This window comes from Colius striatus, chromosome 22 (assembly GCF_028858725.1).
Source record: "Colius striatus isolate bColStr4 chromosome 22, bColStr4.1.hap1, whole genome shotgun sequence".
NCBI lineage: Eukaryota > Metazoa > Chordata > Aves > Coliiformes > Coliidae > Colius > Colius striatus.
Genome location: NC_084780.1, coordinates 3,028,209 through 3,044,752, shown reverse-complemented (window position 1 = coordinate 3,044,752; position 16,544 = coordinate 3,028,209). Strand labels below are relative to the sequence as shown.

General features: G+C 48.3%; 2 protein-coding genes across 3 annotated transcripts in view; one reads left to right on the top strand and one right to left on the bottom strand.

Annotated features, from left to right (window-relative positions):
* ILRUN (inflammation and lipid regulator with UBA-like and NBR1-like domains) overlaps positions 1-7,512 on the bottom strand; it is a 33,853-nt gene extending 26,341 nt beyond the window's left edge. The window contains exon 1 of the mRNA XM_062013334.1: positions 7,200-7,512. Coding sequence (XP_061869318.1) covers positions 7,200-7,357 — 158 coding nt within the window. The 5' untranslated portion in view covers positions 7,358-7,512. The remainder of the gene's footprint in view (positions 1-7,199) is intronic.
* Positions 7,513-7,825: 313 nt separating this feature from the next.
* Positions 7,826-14,876, top strand: SNRPC (small nuclear ribonucleoprotein polypeptide C). Of its 2 annotated transcripts, none has more exons than XM_062013802.1 (6): positions 7,826-8,423; positions 8,683-8,725; positions 9,931-10,039; positions 11,657-11,749; positions 12,369-12,473; positions 14,498-14,876. In XM_062013802.1, exons 1-6 carry the CDS (start codon positions 8,416-8,418, stop codon positions 14,620-14,622), a joined length of 483 nt encoding a protein of 160 aa, XP_061869786.1. In that variant the 5' UTR covers positions 7,826-8,415; the 3' UTR covers positions 14,623-14,876. The 2 variants fall into 2 exon arrangements, with proteins under 2 accessions (XP_061869786.1, XP_061869787.1); XM_062013803.1 differs by having other exon boundaries at positions 7,829-8,423; positions 11,660-11,749.
* The last annotated feature ends 1,668 nt before the right edge of the window (positions 14,877-16,544 follow it).

Below are 16,544 nucleotides of genomic sequence, written 5' to 3'. Positions count from 1 at the left end.
GAGGCAGTCCAGCTGGACTAAAATTATATTGTGCCCAATTCCTTCTGCTACAGTTGTCTGCTTACATTTCCATTCCTCATGCACCCACTTTTCAAGTGTTTTGCAACTTGGAGCATAGAACAATTACAGTATGCTCCCTAGTCAAAAATACAATATATTTAAAGCCTAGTTTTCATTCAAAAGAATCAGGTTAAGTATTTGAGTTATTCTGGAGAAGAGGTGTGTGTGTTTGGGCTTTTTTAGAGCACTAGATCAAAAGCTGTGTCAGAAAATATTTTTTTAATGGTTTCATTTATAAATTTCTTATTTTTAGTAGCATCAGAGGACAGCTGTGGATACCAGAGATGCAACAGTCTGCTCTGACATCTTGGCAACAGCACATCAAGGAGTACTAGACCTGTTCCTCTGGTGTATTTTCTGCCTGTAAGGATGGCAGCTCATCTCTTGCTTTACAGTAAGAACACCATCAAGTTTAAATCTTCCTCTTCCCTCCTCCCCACTATTTACCAAAACCCTAGTGATGTTTTAAGCCCCAGACTCTGTTCAACTACCTACAATAATACTCTGATTAGTGTCACGTTGAGACCTAGATTACTTTAAAAACTTTGCATGTACTGAGACACATGAAGAACACAAGACTCTTCTGGTTTTATCACCTGACACAGGATGAAGAGAAGCAAAGTAACATGTCTGTCCACATACAACTATCACTCCCCAAACACACACATAGGTGAGCAATGAACCAACCCCAGGAAGTTTCCAGGGAAGGAGAAAGATTGACTGAAAAGGTCAGGTCTCACGGTATGATTGCCCCTACTCCCTACTCTCAAAAGGGACAGAGTATCAAAAATAAGCTTGAGATTTATCCAGAGCAGCAGGGAAGGTTTCCTAGATCTACCTGAACGTGGATTAGCAAAAGGGCAAGCACAGGAGTCACTTGCACAGACTTGAAACAGGGAACTGATAGAACACAGACAGCAGGGACCCCTGATTCTAAGGTGAAGCACAGACCCCTTCCCACTCATGGCAACACAACAATCTCTGTGGTAATTCCAACATGAATATGAAAGGAGGGGTTTTATTCATTAGTTTAGGGAAAGAGAAAATTTTACTCTTTGTCATTTTACTCTACATTCCTTTTGACTTCTCACATGTGAAGAAAAACCCCAATAAATGCAGTAATTACTGAAAGTCAAGATGGAGTTGTCTGATAGCAGTTCATTAGTTTGCTGCATATCAACATAAATATTGCCTTCTAACAGCTAAGGAAATGAAATTAATGTGTTCACAATTCAGTCAGGATTTCCAAATAAGAACTAGAGACCTTGATCTAAGACCAGACAAGAAAAGACTTCTTCCCCACGACAAATACAAATCTAACACCCTATTAGGTCTATGCTCAGTGGTATTTGATTGGTAATGGGAAAGACACAAGTCTGCATCCAAAGAATGCGACAATATCAGTGATTTGATTGAAGACAACAACTAAATTATTGAGGTGTTGCTGGTGTTTAAAGGTTGGAATAAAAATGCAGGTATTTTACTGGCAGTGAACCCCTCTGCCAGCCCAATGATGCAGAGCCATGCTGCAATCACTAACACTGCCTTTTGATGTAACCACACAAGCAGAGGTTTCATGAGGCAGCTACTGCCCCACCTTCCACCTCAATGTTCATATCCTGACAGGTAGTGCCTACAAAGTTTAGGGCTGCACAGTCTGACTTGGCATGTCCTTATACTTGCCTTCTACGTACGCTTTCCCCTACATCTTTGAAACATAACACACAACTACCCCAAAGACTGTAAAAACACCATATAGGTGACTGGGTAGATTGAATCAGCAAACCCCTTTAAAGGCAGTAGGGGCAGGAGTGCTGAGGACCTGAGATGAAGAGCCTGCCCTCACACTGGTACTGTCCTAACAAGTGGTAACCTGACTGTGTCTGAGCTGAGAAGGAGCATTTCAAACCCAACCTTTTTTATTTTTCTGAAGAGAACTTCTTTTGAAAAGCAGTAAAAAACCCCAAACAGTCAAGGGAAGGCATCTGCAGGCTTTTTTGCTGTTGTTCTACAAACACCTGCAAAGCTTAAAATGAAGACCAGGAGTACTAGTGTTACCCATCGTGGGCAATGCACTGTGTGATCATTTGAGTCTGTTCTGTTAAATTCTGTGAGTCCTGATGTCTTACTTAACTATACTTCAGGTATTTCTCTGAATAGTGCCTATACTCCAGCAGTAATGTCATCCACAGGTCCAAGTTTTACTTAAGTAGCAGCCTATCACCTTTGCTAGAAAGTAAAAATTAAACACTTATACAAAGTCAGAGGACAAGCAGTAAAAATCTACCTTACTAGCTAAAACACATATTTAGACTTCCAATTGAGCACATCCACCTCTGGGCAATATTGGCAGTTCACTCGATGTAAAGAAATTAAACCACCCATCCATAGGATAGAAACATGCATTTATAGGGCAACTCTAATTTTGATAAAAGCCAGTTTTCTGTCTGCTCTCCAAAACCAATAAAACACTTGCACTGAAATGCTGGATTCGTATTCTCTGCTGTGCTCAAAAGTTCCATATTCCCAATGTAAAACCAGATATCAACACCAGCAAATCCCCACTTCACCTTGGCTCTCCTCACTCCAACATACAGAAATGCCCTACATTTTATACAATATAGACAGAGGTTTTACAGCACATCTCTGTAGTATTTTCAGAGAGAAACTTATCTTTTCATGCAAAACACCAGCTTCAGAGCACTACTGAAACCATGACACAGCTACAGATTCTTCCAAGCATATGAAAAAAAATTAAAGACCTTCAGCTGAGATGTACCTTATAAATACTGACCTTAAAAAGATCTTTTCACTGTGAAGATAGGTCAAAAAAGGTTAGGGTTCACAATAAGAAAACATTTTCACCCCCACACACACAGTGGAAACCATCATTACCTGACACACTTCAATCAGATATCACACCTACCCCATGAATAAAAATTCAGCTTTGGAAACAAAAGCTAAAAAGAGAAGGTGGAGAAATATTACATGTAAATTGCTGAAATATACATAAAGTCTTCCAAATTAGGAATCCCTTCACAGGCAACTCTGCTGAAATATCGATTTTAAATCCAACACCACCAGCTATTTCAAATCAAATTAATTCACTTTCTTTCAGAATAAAAGAGGCTCCAAGCCTTACACGCTGCAGCTTCCTTCCCTCCAAGTTGCTGTACTCTCCAATTAACAACATAAAAAAAGAATCTTCCTTGTCACAATACAATTTCCTTATCAGCTTTAGAGGCATCTCATGACTTTCATGAAACAGGCCTTACCCGAGCGTGAACAAAAAATAAACTGCAGGCTCTGTGCAAAGCTTCCACTGCTCTTACATTTACACTAATCCATATTGCTGGGAACCAGTCAGGGCTCAGCTGACACTTCACAACTTTTGTTTTGCAAGCGTTTTGGAAAAGTGCAATCTGCCCTGGTGCCATCTCTGCAGACACCTACAACTGTTCTTGTGTGAGGAAGCCTTCACGTTGGTACTTCAGCACAGACTCACTCGGCATCAACTGTCTAAATGAAACAACCCCCATGTGAAAAAAAAGCAGCACAAAAGACTTCTCAGAAGGAGTTTCTTATGTAGGTAGCCTGAGTCTAGACAAGTTCAGGCACGTTCCTGACCATACTATCACAAAGTGCTGAAGAGCAGTAGACAACACCTGGAACTCAACTTTATCACAACAATCACTGTAGCAGCCCCTGTCCTGCGGTGCAGGCAGCCAGGCTTCGGCATTGCATAACATCTGGAGGGGGGGAAGGGAGCAGGGAGAGTTAAGCATGCCATTTAATGGAGGGTGGATTTTTATCCTAGATGCAATGACTGCAAAATGCCCTCCCAACTATACTGCCTGGGTTTTCCCCTCCCGAGGAAGAAAGATTCTGGTGCCAAAACATCTTTTGGAGAAGTTGGCTTTGGTTTGAGGCCAAAAGCGAAAGCTCAACCTCTCTCACTCTAAAGCCTCACAACTTCTCCTGGAAAATAAATAAATAAATGCTGAGGAGAGACTGTGTGCTGCCATGAAAGAATGTATGGCTGGGGTTCTCAGCATGGGCAGAGTTGGATTTGTGTAGAAGAAACCCAAGAAGCTCCAGCCCACACAACAGAACACAATGTGTAATTAAGAGGCAGAACTCTAGGAAAAGTGTTTAACAAACAGCAGGGAAAAAAGACTCACCAAAGCACTTAACCTGTATTTCTTGAAGATCAAGGACCAGTCTCAGAAACTGAGGATGCATCTGTTCTACCTGAAGCATTTTTGTAATGTTGTTAATAAAAGCAATTGACAGTTTCTGAGTGCTGAGTCTCACATCTGCCAAAACTTCGAAAGCACACAGCTCACAATTCCAGGGAGACTGGAGAAAGGGACAGACTTCTGAAGGCTGTGATACTGTTGGAAACATTAGTTCACCACACATTACAGCTCAGATTATTTACTACATAATGACATACAACAGGGAAGTAACTTCATGTCTGGAGACTAGGTAATTATTGTCAAAGAGCAGTTTGCCACACTTGTGAAAACACTGTTAGTGAAAATTACTATTTCTTTAATTAACCCATTGATGGGCATTATTAAAAACTGCCCAGTCTACCAAAGAAGTGAACTTCCCTCAGCCCTGCTGTGAACTTCTCCACCCTTTCTCACAAAGAGCTTGAATTCTGATGTAGAAAGAGCAGCAGAGAAGGGATCATCAGGGCAGGAAAGCACCATGCCTTTAACAAAAGGAAAAGAAACGTGATGGTCTCCTCAAGAAGTATTTCCAGGATAGACTGGTGATAGAACATCCTGACTGGAGTTTGAGCCGCAGAACCCAAACCTAGTAGGCCACTACCTAACACCATGTGGGGCAGCATGGATTGTTCAGAGTCCCTCAACACAAGAGTGTTTCCAGAAAAATGTGTCGTGATTGTAGCTTTTCCTTACAACTGAGAGCAGGCTTAGTACGTTCAGGCTGGTAACCTAAAAGCCATATTAACTCAGGAATGGGACAGAAACAAAGTGGCAGAGCTGTGAAGGGTACAAAACCAGACACAACAAATGATACCACAGGGCAGGAAAGCAGTGCCCTGGCAAGAATGCCCGAGAAAGACAAGCGGCACCTGCCAGCACACCCAACTCAGCTCCCTGCTGTCCAAAGGTTAAACTCTCACAGGCCTCAAGCCCACTCTAAGAGCAATCACACTACTTTTATATACTCCTGCACACATCACAGCAGCTTCACAGATTTCCTTTTTACACATCTCCATCCACTTAGAAGGCTCATTAACTAATACTTCCATAAAATACTTGAAAGCTTACGTTTCCTGAGCCAAACTAGCCACTGAAGCTGTGAAAGCTATTGTCATCACTTATGATTTTTCAGTTGTAATGAATGGATTTTTTCAGTAGGCCATTGGTTATAAGATTGTATTTGAGACAGTAACTTCAAAAAGAAGTTAACTACACCTGAAAAAGAGCTTTTTCAAGGCAAATCAGAGGTACTATGGTTATACATAGTATCTTCACAAGTAACTTCCAGGTTGAGCTATGCAAAAGCTTTCTGCTTGCTGAGGAGCATCACAGAGGAAAATCCACAGTATTACACTGCAGCATCAGTAGTTTTATTTATACTATCAACCCACAAATAAACTGGGAATGCACCTTCTGCTCTGAACCACTTCTCCAAAGCAAACTCATCAACTCCTCAGGAGAGACCTTTCGAATTCTATCACCTTACAAAGTACCTGGTGTTATTTGCTATTCCCTTACTCCCTCTGCAGATGCAGATTTGCCAATATGACTTAACATAGAGCTGTAGAAGGAAGGAAAGAGGTGACAAAGACAGTCTCAGTACTGTTTATTAGTTCAAAACGCCTGCTCAAGTTTTTTCCCCCCAACTGTTGATATCAAGATCTTGGCTTGGATTTCAAGTTTCAAACCTGAAGTTTCTGGAGTTGATGTTATACACCGAGAAAAAAATAGAAACTACAACATAGCTAAGTAATCTCTGTTGGCAGCATCTGAAACAAAAAACACCTTGCTCTCCTGCATCCATCACACTGAAGAGATGCAGAGCTACCAAGAGAGGCACATTTGGGTTAGCACCTACACAACAGCACAGCTCCTAGAAATAGTTTAAAAGATGCCAGTGGTACTAACGAGTCAAATGCCACGATTCACACAGCACCAAGTTCACAACATTCTTCTGCACTCACTGGGCTCGCTGCATGACTAACACTCCTGGTTTCTGTTTTTCACCATCGTATTTCCCACAGTTCTCTTGAGCTGCAGCTTCCCTGATAAACCTGTACCCGACTTTTTTTCTTCTCTAGATGACTGACAAAGAGCCTTTATAAAGCTAAAATATGCACCGAAAGACAGAGCATTTGGAGAAAGACCCCTAGTTAGCAAGCTCATTTTAAGTTTTTACCGAACATCTAGACAACTTTCCTATAGAGACCACGGCAACTTTAACACACAGTCTTTCTACCACACTTTTCCCTTCCTAAACCTGTTTTGGGGTCTAGGGCGCGACAAGCCCCCCCTGGATCCTGCTCACCCTCCTGTTCCGTAGCAAAAGTGCCCTTTAAGGGCTTCAGGGCCCGCTGGATCACATGCCCCTCTCCCCATCAATTAGTCACTCTTTAACAGCTTTGCAGCCCTTTGACCGACGAACTGGCACCATCACAAGCGCGAGGTGGAGACGAGGCGAACCCGCGCCCCTCCGCAGCCCCGTCCCGTTCCTCTCCTCCTCCGCGCTGCCATGATAGCTCCCTCTCCACCACGCACACACACACACGCCCCGCCATCGCCAGCCTCGGCGAAGGGGAGGGCAAAGGGGGGAGCCCACAACAAGCACCGGCCGCTCCTCCTCGCTGCAGCTCCCCGAGCCCCCCTCGGCGGGGCCCCGCTGGCGGCGGGACGGGCCTGCCGCCCCCTGAGGCGGCTCGGGGCGGGGGGAAGGCGGCCGGCGCGGCTCGGAGCGCGGCCCCTCAGCGCCGGCGGCCTGCCGAGGCTCCCGGCGGCCGCTCAGCTCTCCCGCCCTTGCCCTCAGCCGCCTCAGGGCCGCCGGCCTCTCGCCGCCGCCGCCCCGCGACCCCTCAGAGCCCTCCCCGGCCCCCTCCGTGCCGGCGGCCCCCCGCTCCCCCGCACCAGTTGGTCATGTCGAGGAAGAAGGCGCAGCCGGCGGGGCTGAGCTGGAAGCCCAGGAGCCTCTGGAACTCGCCGATCAGCACGTCCTTGTCGGTGGTGCCCAAACAGCTGAACTTCTGCATCAGCTCGGCGTCTAGGTCCACGTCCATGCCCTCCATGGCGCCCGGCCGGTGCCCGCCGCCCCGGGGCCGCCCCGCTGCCGCCGCCGCCGCCTCAGCGCCGCATGGGGGCGAGGGGGGAGCGCGGGCACGGCGGGGGGCGGGGGGGAGGGGGCGCGAGCGACGACGGGCGCCGCGGGCACTGCGCAGGCGCCGCTCCGCCTCGCGCCAGGGGCACGCGCCTTGTGGCGTCAGCGCGCTGGCGGCAGCGCCGTGGCGTCACCGCGGGCGGGGCGGGGCGGGAGCGCAAGGGCGAGGGGGCGGAGCCTCGCATGTAAATGAGCCGAGTGGGGCGGGGCGGAGCCTCGCATGCAAATGAGCCGAGTGCCACTGGGCGGACCCACGGAGCCCCCGGCCGCGCGCTGCCTTATATGGAGGCGGCGCGCGCGCGTGTTTATGTATGCAAATCAGGGGGCGGGGCGTGGGGCGTGACGTCACGTGGCGTGACGGGCGGCGGGCTCTGGCGGGGGCGCGGCGCTTGTCTCGGGTGGTTGCCCGCCGAACCCGCGCACGTTTCACGCACGTTTCACCGGGGACGCCGAGTGTTTCCCGTGCCCGCAACACAAAAGCCCCAGTTCTCGTCGGAACACGAACGCACGCGATGCGCGCTCTGTGTTGTCTGTAACGTCAGTGAGCTCGCGCTGGCTCCCAAGGCCCAGCCTGCTGCGCTCCGGGATGGTTTTGCTCCCCGAAGCGCAGTCCCGGGCGGGCAGCCGACGGGTCGCCTCCCCCTGTGACACAGCCCCGCTCCACAGGGAGCGAGCGCAACCCGCCGCACCCGCAGCGCGGCCGTGTGAGCTCAGCCCCGCTCTGACGTGGGTCCACAGGCAGAAAAGCTCTGGCGTGACCGGAACAGCGACTGCAGTAAGCGGCGGAGGCTCCGCCTGGGAGGCGGGAAACGCGAAGCAGCCGCCGCAGCTACTTTTATCCCTAGCGGGCCACCGTCGGGCGCTGAGCCTGCTCACCGCTGCCGCCCGCGTTCCACGGGCACAGAGCGGAAGGAGTCGCTACGGGAAGGCGTCACTTCCGGGCGGCGGCGGCGGGGCGCGGGGAGCACTATGCCCAAGTGAGCGCCGCGGCCGGGCCAGGGGGAGCCGGGGCCAGGGGGAGCCGGGGCGAGGGGGAGCCGGGCCTGGCGGGTACAGCGCTCGTTGTTCCCCGGTCAGGGGATAGGGGCGGTCGAGACGGTGCTTGTCTGTTGGGTGAAAGGCGGGAATAGGAGAGGGCCGGGCCCGGGGCACGGCGGCGGAGCCGAGGCGGGGAGCTGGGTTTAATCCTCACGGCGCGAAGCGGCTTCTGAGTAACAAAGAGTTTTCCCTCTTCAGGTTTTATTGTGATTACTGTGACACGTACCTCACCCATGATTCGGTAAGTAGCGTTAAGGCCGCTAAAATCAAGCTAAGGTAGGCTAAAAGCTTCTTTGGTGCTGAGGAGAGGGAGCCCTGGCCCAGGCTGCCCAGCGAGGGTGTGGAGGCTCCTTCTCAGGAGGTTTCCAACCCCACCTGGACACATTCCTGTGCCCCCTGAGCCAGGGGAACCTGCTGTAGCAAGGGCTTGGACTGAGCTCTGCAGGGCCCTTCCCACCACCATCAGCAGCAACATGTCCTCGTGGGCAAGGCCAGTGGCATCCTGGGGGCAGCAAGAGAGTGTGGGCAGCAGGGCCAGGGAGGTTCTGCTCCCCCTCTGCTCTGCCACATCTGCTGAGGCCTCATCTGGAGTCCTGGGGCCAGTTGTGGGCTCCCCAGCTGCAGAGGGACAGGGAACTGCTGGAGAGAGGCCAGTGCAGGGACACCAAGATGCTGAGGGGATGGAGCATCTTCCTTGTGAGGAAAGGCTGTGGGACCTGGGGCTGTTCAGCCTGGAGAAGCGAAGGCTGAGAGGAGATCTTTTTAACGTTTACAAGTATCTAAATGGTGGGTGTCAGGAGGTTGAGGCAGCACTTGTTTCTGTTGTAGCTAGCAACAGGACAAGGGGTGATGGGATGAAGCTGGAACACAAAGAGCTCCACTTAAATATAAGAAAACACTATTTCCCTGTTTCAGTGAGGGAGCCCTGGCCCAGGCTGCCCAGAGGGGTTTTGGAGGCTCCTTCTTTGGAGCTCTTCAAGACCCACCTGGACACGTTCCTGTGTGACCTGATCTAGGTGGGAGCTGCTTCTGGCAGAGGGTTGGATTGGATGAGCTCTAAAGGTCCTTTCCAATCCCCACCATTCTATGATTCTATGCTGGATTCTAAAACCAGGTTCCTTCAAACATTACAGTGTGTTTATTTGTACAGGAAAAATGGGGACACAAACAGTCAAGGGCAGACAACTCTTGTGGCTGCCTGGCTGGGAGTGTTATGGTGAGTTAGTAGGGGACAGATGACTGGATGTTAGGTCAATCTCGTCTGCTTAGACTGGAGTTTCAGCACTTACAGTTTCTATGTAAAGAAACTGTACATTGCTCATCCTCTGGCTGGGCACAGTAGGTCTTTTATACTGCTAAGTTGCACATGTTTAAAAATATATGCTGTTTCCAAGTAAAATTCAGGTTTATATTTTATCAGCTTTGGTTTTATGTGATCTTTTTCAGCCCTCTGTGAGAAAAACCCACTGCAGTGGCCGAAAACACAAAGAGAATGTGAAAGACTACTATCAAAAATGGATGGAGGAACAAGCTCAGAGCCTGATTGATAAAACAAGTAAGGCTAATCCTTCTGTGATCCTGGACTGCTTCTCTGTTACTTCCCCTGTCTTTCCTTTAGCTGCTTTCCTTTCATTCTTTCATGTTGATTCTTCCTCTCTTCCTTGGTGAGTCTTTGTGAACAGTGAGCAAAAACTGAACTTAGAATCTGACTCTTGGATTTGTCAGAGTATGAGGAGACAGGAGATTGAGGACTCTGCCTGAGGGGTTGCTGCAAGCAGGGATTTACTGCTTTATGTGGATGAGAGGGTTGTAGATGCCACCACCTTTAGCACTGCCAGTCATGGCGTGTAAGGTAATGTAACACATTGTAGTTTTTTGGTAGTAGCATGTTTTATTCAAAGAGCATGGATAAGAAATCCAAAAGATAGGAAAATAGAGATTAAAATCTATGGATTCTTGCATTTTTGCACAAATTACCTCAGTTCTTTAGGGATGTTGTTTTGGTTTTTTCTTGTCTTGCTGTTAAAAGTTGGAATAAAGTGTGAAGTGTTTCCTCTGTCAGTTTGTAGGGTTCCTTTCCTCTGGCTTGTTCTCTGAATAATAGAATCACAGTGTGGTGGGGGTGGAAAAGGACCTTTAGAGCTCATCCAGTCCAACCCCCTGCAGAAGCAGCTCCCACCTAGATCATGTCACACAGGAACGTGTCCAGGTGGGTTTTGAAGAGCTCCAAGGAAGGAGCCTCCACACCCTCCCTGGGCAGCCTGGGCCAGGGCTCCCTCACTCCAACACTGACACAGTTTTGCCTTATGTTTCAATGGAACTGTTTGTGTTCCAGCTTCAGCCCATCACCCCTTGTCCTGGCACTGGCTACAACACAAACAAGTGCTGCCCCAACCTCCTGACACCCACCAGTGAGATATTTGTAACTATTGCTGAGATCCCCCCTCAGGCTTCTCCTCTCCAGACTCTTATCTAGACTTTCTCTGTGAAAAGAAAAACAGGCCAGATGAACTTTATGGTAACTTTCTTTAGATCACAGAATCAAAAGCTGTCTCAGGTTGGAAGGGCCCCATAAGGATCCTGGAGCCCAACACTCTGCTCCTCACAGGACGACCCAAAACTGAACCTTTTCCTAATGTCCAGTCCAGACTTTGACTTTCCCTGACTCAGCTTCGTTGCATTTCCTCCTGACATTTCCAACTTTCACATCTTCTGCCTCCTTGTCAGTTCTGGTCTTGTATTTCTTCCATTTTGTTCACCTCAGTTGTTTTTTGATGCCTTTTCCACCTCCCTCAGTCATTGCCTCGTTGCCATGTCCAAGGTAGCGCGTCTTTACCCGACGATCCCAGACGAGAGCTGCAGCCGCAAAATCGCATGATGTGTCTCCTCTTAACCATCCACCTTCCTGTTAGATTTGTGAAATTCATCAAGGAACTCTCTAGTCTTGGCTGGAGTAATTAATCATTGTCTTCAAGAACATCAGGTGCTTCCACCATGACCAGGGACTTGTTCCAGTTAGAACAACTGAGCACGCAGCATGACGTGAAGTTTGCTCTGACCGCGTGGCATGAGAAGGACGATTGGCACAGGAGCTTCCTCAGCCTAGTAACTGGTTTTTTTTTCTCCTGGGATTCTTTCTTTCCTTTTTTTTTTTTTCTTTTCCCCCCCAATGTAGCGGCTGCATTCCAGCAAGGGAAAATCCCACCGACCCCCTTCTCGGCACCGCCTCCCGCTGGAGCCATGATCCCACCTCCTCCCAGCATCCGTAAGTCTGAGCTGGACACTTTGGGGTTGGGCTGGCAGCCCTCTTGAGCTGTCTTGCATGTTTTCTGGACTTGTAAAATCCTCTTGGAATCAATTAAAGGCATTTTGAGCTTATGAATACCAAAGTGGCAGAGAATGCATTGTAAGAGTGCTGCAGCAGCCACCTTCATCTTTAGTTTGTCTTACTGTAGTAAGGTTGGCCACACTAATAGAAATGTGGCCTGCTCATTATTTGGTAGCTGCTGTGTAGATAGCTGCATTCAAACTTCCAGCATGGGGTTAGGTTTTGTTCTGCTTTTTAAATAGAACACCACTGACAACCTGCCATTGCACTTCAGCTGAGATCCCTTCCAGCTTAGAGTCTTGCTGTGGGAGGTGGTAGTTGTCTGCATTAACTATGCAAAGTTGGAAAGAGTGGTTAGCATGTTCTTCCTCCATTTCACTTTTTTTGGCACCTGAAGTCAGAGTTGAAACTGAAAGTGATGGCAGGCCATTGTAAAACAACCTAAGACACCTCTATTACAAACATGTCTGAGAAAGCTTGGTAGCAGCTTTGCATTGCATGTTGTTGATGAATGTGAAAGCAGCCACATGCATAACCAACCTGTCTGTGTGTTCAGCTGGCCCTCCACGGCCTGGCATGATGCCAGCCCCTCACATGGGTGGACCACCAATGATGCCAATGATGGGCCCACCCCCACCAGGAATGATGCCAGTTGGACCTGGTAAGTCTGGAAACAGGGAAAGCTCTAAGTGCTGTATTGCATGTCCAAGTTGGCAGGGTGCTTGGGTTATGTTTTCTGTCTCACTGGCTGATAGAGAGCTGTGAAGGAGCTCAGCAGAAAATTCAGAGCAGCTGCAGGACTTGAGTGCTGACTGTAGTGATGCACTGTAGTTTAAAGCTCGTGTCAGTTCCCATCTCATATTACACGTGGCTTGGACAGACAGCCCAGAGTGTCAAGCTGTGGAAGCATTTCAGTTTGCATAAACTCTATACACACCTTTGCTGATCCATCATGCTCTGCATGGTGAGACATAAAGCAGCCTTAGAACTGCTAATTAAAGAATCCTTCACAACTTGTGGAGAGTTGCTGGTCCTTCTATACAACTGAAATTGTTGCTCTGGTAAACTGTAGCTTTGTCTTAGCAATATAACCTTTCGTGGTTGAGGAGTTCTGTGTTTCTAGTGCTTAGGTCCAGGTGGGTCTTGAAGAGCTCCAAGGAAGGAGCCTCCACACACTCCCTGGGCAGCCTGGGCCAGGGCTCCCTCACTCCAACACTGAAACAGTTTTCCCTTATGTTTAAATGGAACTTTCTGTGTTCCAGCTTCATCCCATCACCCCTTGTCCTGTCACTGGATACAACACAAACAAGTGCTGCCCCAACCTCCTGACACCCACCAGTGAGATTTTTATAACTCTTAATGAGATCCCCTCCTCAGTCCCCTCCAGGCTGAACAGCCCCAGGTCCCACAGCCTTTCCTCGCAAGGAAGATGCTCCAGTCCCTCAGCATCTTGCTGTCCCTGCACTGGCCTCTCTCCAGCAGTTCCCTGTCCCTCTGCAGCTGGGGAGCCCAGAGCTGGCCCCAGGACTCCAGATGAGGCCTCAGCAGCTGTGGCAGAGCAGAGGGGGAGCAGAAGCTTCCTGGCCCTGCTGCCCACACTCTCTTGCTGCCCCCAGGCTGCCATTGGCCTTGCCCACGAGGCCACGTTGCTGCTCATGGGCAGTTTATTCTCAGCCAGCACTGCCAGGTCTCTCTCCTGGAGCTGCTCTCCAGGAGGTCACCCCCAGCCTGTGCTGGTGCAGGGGGTTGTTCCTCCCCAGCTGCAGGACTCTGCCCTTGCCCTTGTTGAACCTCAGCAGGTTCCTCTGTGCCCAACTCTCAGCCTGTCAGATCCCACTGACTGGCAGCTCAGCCTCTGGGGAATCAGCCAGTGCTCCCAGTTTGGTGCTAGCAGGGAACTTGCTGAGAGTCCCTCTGTCCCTTCATCCAGGTGGTTGATGAAGATGTTGAATCAGACTGGCCTCAGAACCCATCCCTGTGTGTTTCAGAGAAATCATGTGCCTTAAAAAGGTTTTTTTTTCAGAACTGTAAAGGCAAATTAAAATGTCTTGACTTCATTCCACTCCTGAGTTACTGACATTTGAAGAATTCTCAGAGGACATCTTAATGATGCAGTTACTGGAACAAACCTAAAGGAACGTACACATGCACATTAAGTGTCTTTGCAATTATGTCTTGCTGGTAGAAACTGTTCTTTAAGTGTTTTTTAAAGGCACCAAATACCTGTATAATCTGTGACATTGGGCAGCATAATGGCTGCCTGGAAATAAATGGAGAATGTGGATGGAAACCATTAATTCAGTGCTTTTGAGCAGAGCACTTGCTTGTCTTTGGACTTGCTGTTCCCCAGCTCTAAGAAGGATACCAGTCTGTCTTTGTTTGGACACACTGGAGGATTTGGCAGGGCTTTTTTCCAAATGAACTTTACAATTCAGTAACTGAGTGTCTCTTTTGAGTGGTTGAAAATTGTCTGTGAATATGGTCACTTGGTTCTTTCTTGGACATTGCCAGTATCCTTCAGGCGAGTATCAGGCACCTTGACCAGCTTCCAGATCAAAGCTGATGGCACTTGTAAAATGCTGTTTCCCTGGAGGGTGAGGAAGAGAAACTGCACCTTGCATTGATGTGACTCAGCAGTTGACCCTCTTGAGAGCCCTTCTCTAATGTCTCCTTTTCCCCTTGTAGCTCCAGGGATGAGGCCACCCATGGGAGGACACATGCCAATGATGCCAGGGCCTCCAATGATGAGACCACCCTCCAGGCCCATGATGGTGCCAACCAGGCCGGGAATGACCCGTCCAGACAGATAAAGGTGGACATGGAGCTGCCTTTTCAAGTTACAATCTTGCATTTGATAAAGTACCATAGACCTGTGTCCCTAGGAGTTTGTATTAAAACAGTGTGTAGATGAGATCTGCTGTTACTTCAGAGTGCAGGTGCTTTGGCCTAAATGCACACTGGACTGATGCTTTTGGACATGGTCTGTTTTCTCTGATGGTTTCTTTGTGTTTTTCCCCTCCCATTGGATTGTAAAACACAGCAATAAAACGTTGATGCTGTTTTACACATGGAGAATCTGAGCCTTGCTCTGTGTGTGGTTCTTTTGCCTGGCAGAAAGAGTTGTCAGTTTTCTCTGTTTCCTCTCTCTTGCACAGAATTTTTCAGGGTTTTGGGGTTTTTCTCCATAGGCTGAGGTAGTGTCTCTCTTTTCCATGTCATACCCTTCAGGAGATGTATTACTAGTCTGCAATTTGGATTCTTGTTTCCAAACAACTTGTTATTAAAAACCAAACCACCCAGAAGTGACATCAGAAGACTGCAGTGATGTCTGTGAGAAGACTGCAGCATTAAGTGACTTTACTAGCATAAAATAATAGGGTGAACCTAATAAAATGTTGGTTTTCCACTGAGGGAAACAAAGAGATGCTGTTAAAAAGCTACTTACAGTAATTGTTTTGATGCTGCCAAACATATTTCTGCTTTTCTGTTGCTCCTGGGGCATCTGTGTGGACATCATTATGATATTGGAGTTGTTGAGTCAGTAGTTACTAACACTCAAACCCCTTCTTAACATAAAGAGATGTGTTGAAGTTTACCAAAAGGCTTTTGCTTTTGGTGAGCTGTAGGTAATGCAGCTCTTAACATATTTGCATCTAATATGAAAGTGTGGGAGTGATTTGCATCTTGTAAAAGGCATTTGGTTAGAACTGTGAGGGCTCCAGGTTGCTGGCTGCTCTGGGATGGGACCATCCCGTTGGTTAGAGGAGATGATATTTTAGGAGTGTGCTTTCAACAAACCTCCTATTGTGGTACAGCTGAAACATCAAACACTTCATAGCTCAGATATTTAACAAAAAGTAAGTGGATGTTTCTACAATAAACCCCCCTGGGGCAGATGTTGGCAGCACACAGCTGGACTCAGGCACTAAGGTGCTGCAGCACAGGGCATCCTGCTGCTCTGGAGGTTCCTCTGGTTGGCAGCAAAGGGATGGTCAGGCAGCTTCATCTCACACCTGAGACACTGCAAATTGCAAGGAGCTGTGTCTGCAGAGACATGGAACCATTTCTACAGAGCTCCCTTTGCTGAGTGTAGCCTTCAAAGCAAAACGCTCCGTGTGATCCAAGCTGGGACCTTGCACTTGTTCATCAAAGACCATGTAAACAGAAACTGAATATCACAGAAGCTGCTTGAAACGAAGATCAATTGGGTATTTTTTTTCACAGAATCAGAGAATGGTGGGGGTTGGAAGGGACCTCTAAAGATCATCTAGTCCAACCCCCCTGCCAAAGGAAGCTCACCTCCATCAGATCATCCAGGTGGATTTTGAAAACCTCCTGAGAAGGAGCCTCCACACCCTTGCTGGGCAGCCTGGGCCAGGCCACCCTCACAGTAAAATAGCTTTTCCTTGTGTTAAACTGTTTGTGTTCCCGCTTCATCCCATCACCCCTTGTCCTGGCACTGGATACAACACAAACAAGTGCTGCCCCAACCTCCTGACACCCACCATTTAGATATTTGTAACTATTACTGAACAGCCCCAGATCCCACAGCCTTTCCTCACAGGCAAGATGCTCCATCCCCTCAGCATCTTGGTGTCCCTGCACTGGCCTCTCTCCAGCAGTTCCCTGTTTTTCTTGAGCTGGGGAGCCCAAGGAGGATTTTCCCTTGATGAATCCTTTCCATCCATCACCTCTCCATCCATCCATCATCCTTTCCATTCATCATCCTTGA

Coding starts and splice junctions, on each gene's coding strand:
- SNRPC (XM_062013802.1), top strand. Junction 10,040..11,656: donor GAGCCTGATTGATAAAACAA/GTAAGGCTAATC, acceptor TCCCCCCCAATG/TAGCGGCTGCATTCCAGCAA. Junction 12,474..14,497: donor AATGATGCCAGTTGGACCTG/GTAAGTCTGGAA, acceptor TTCCCCTTGTAG/CTCCAGGGATGAGGCCACCC.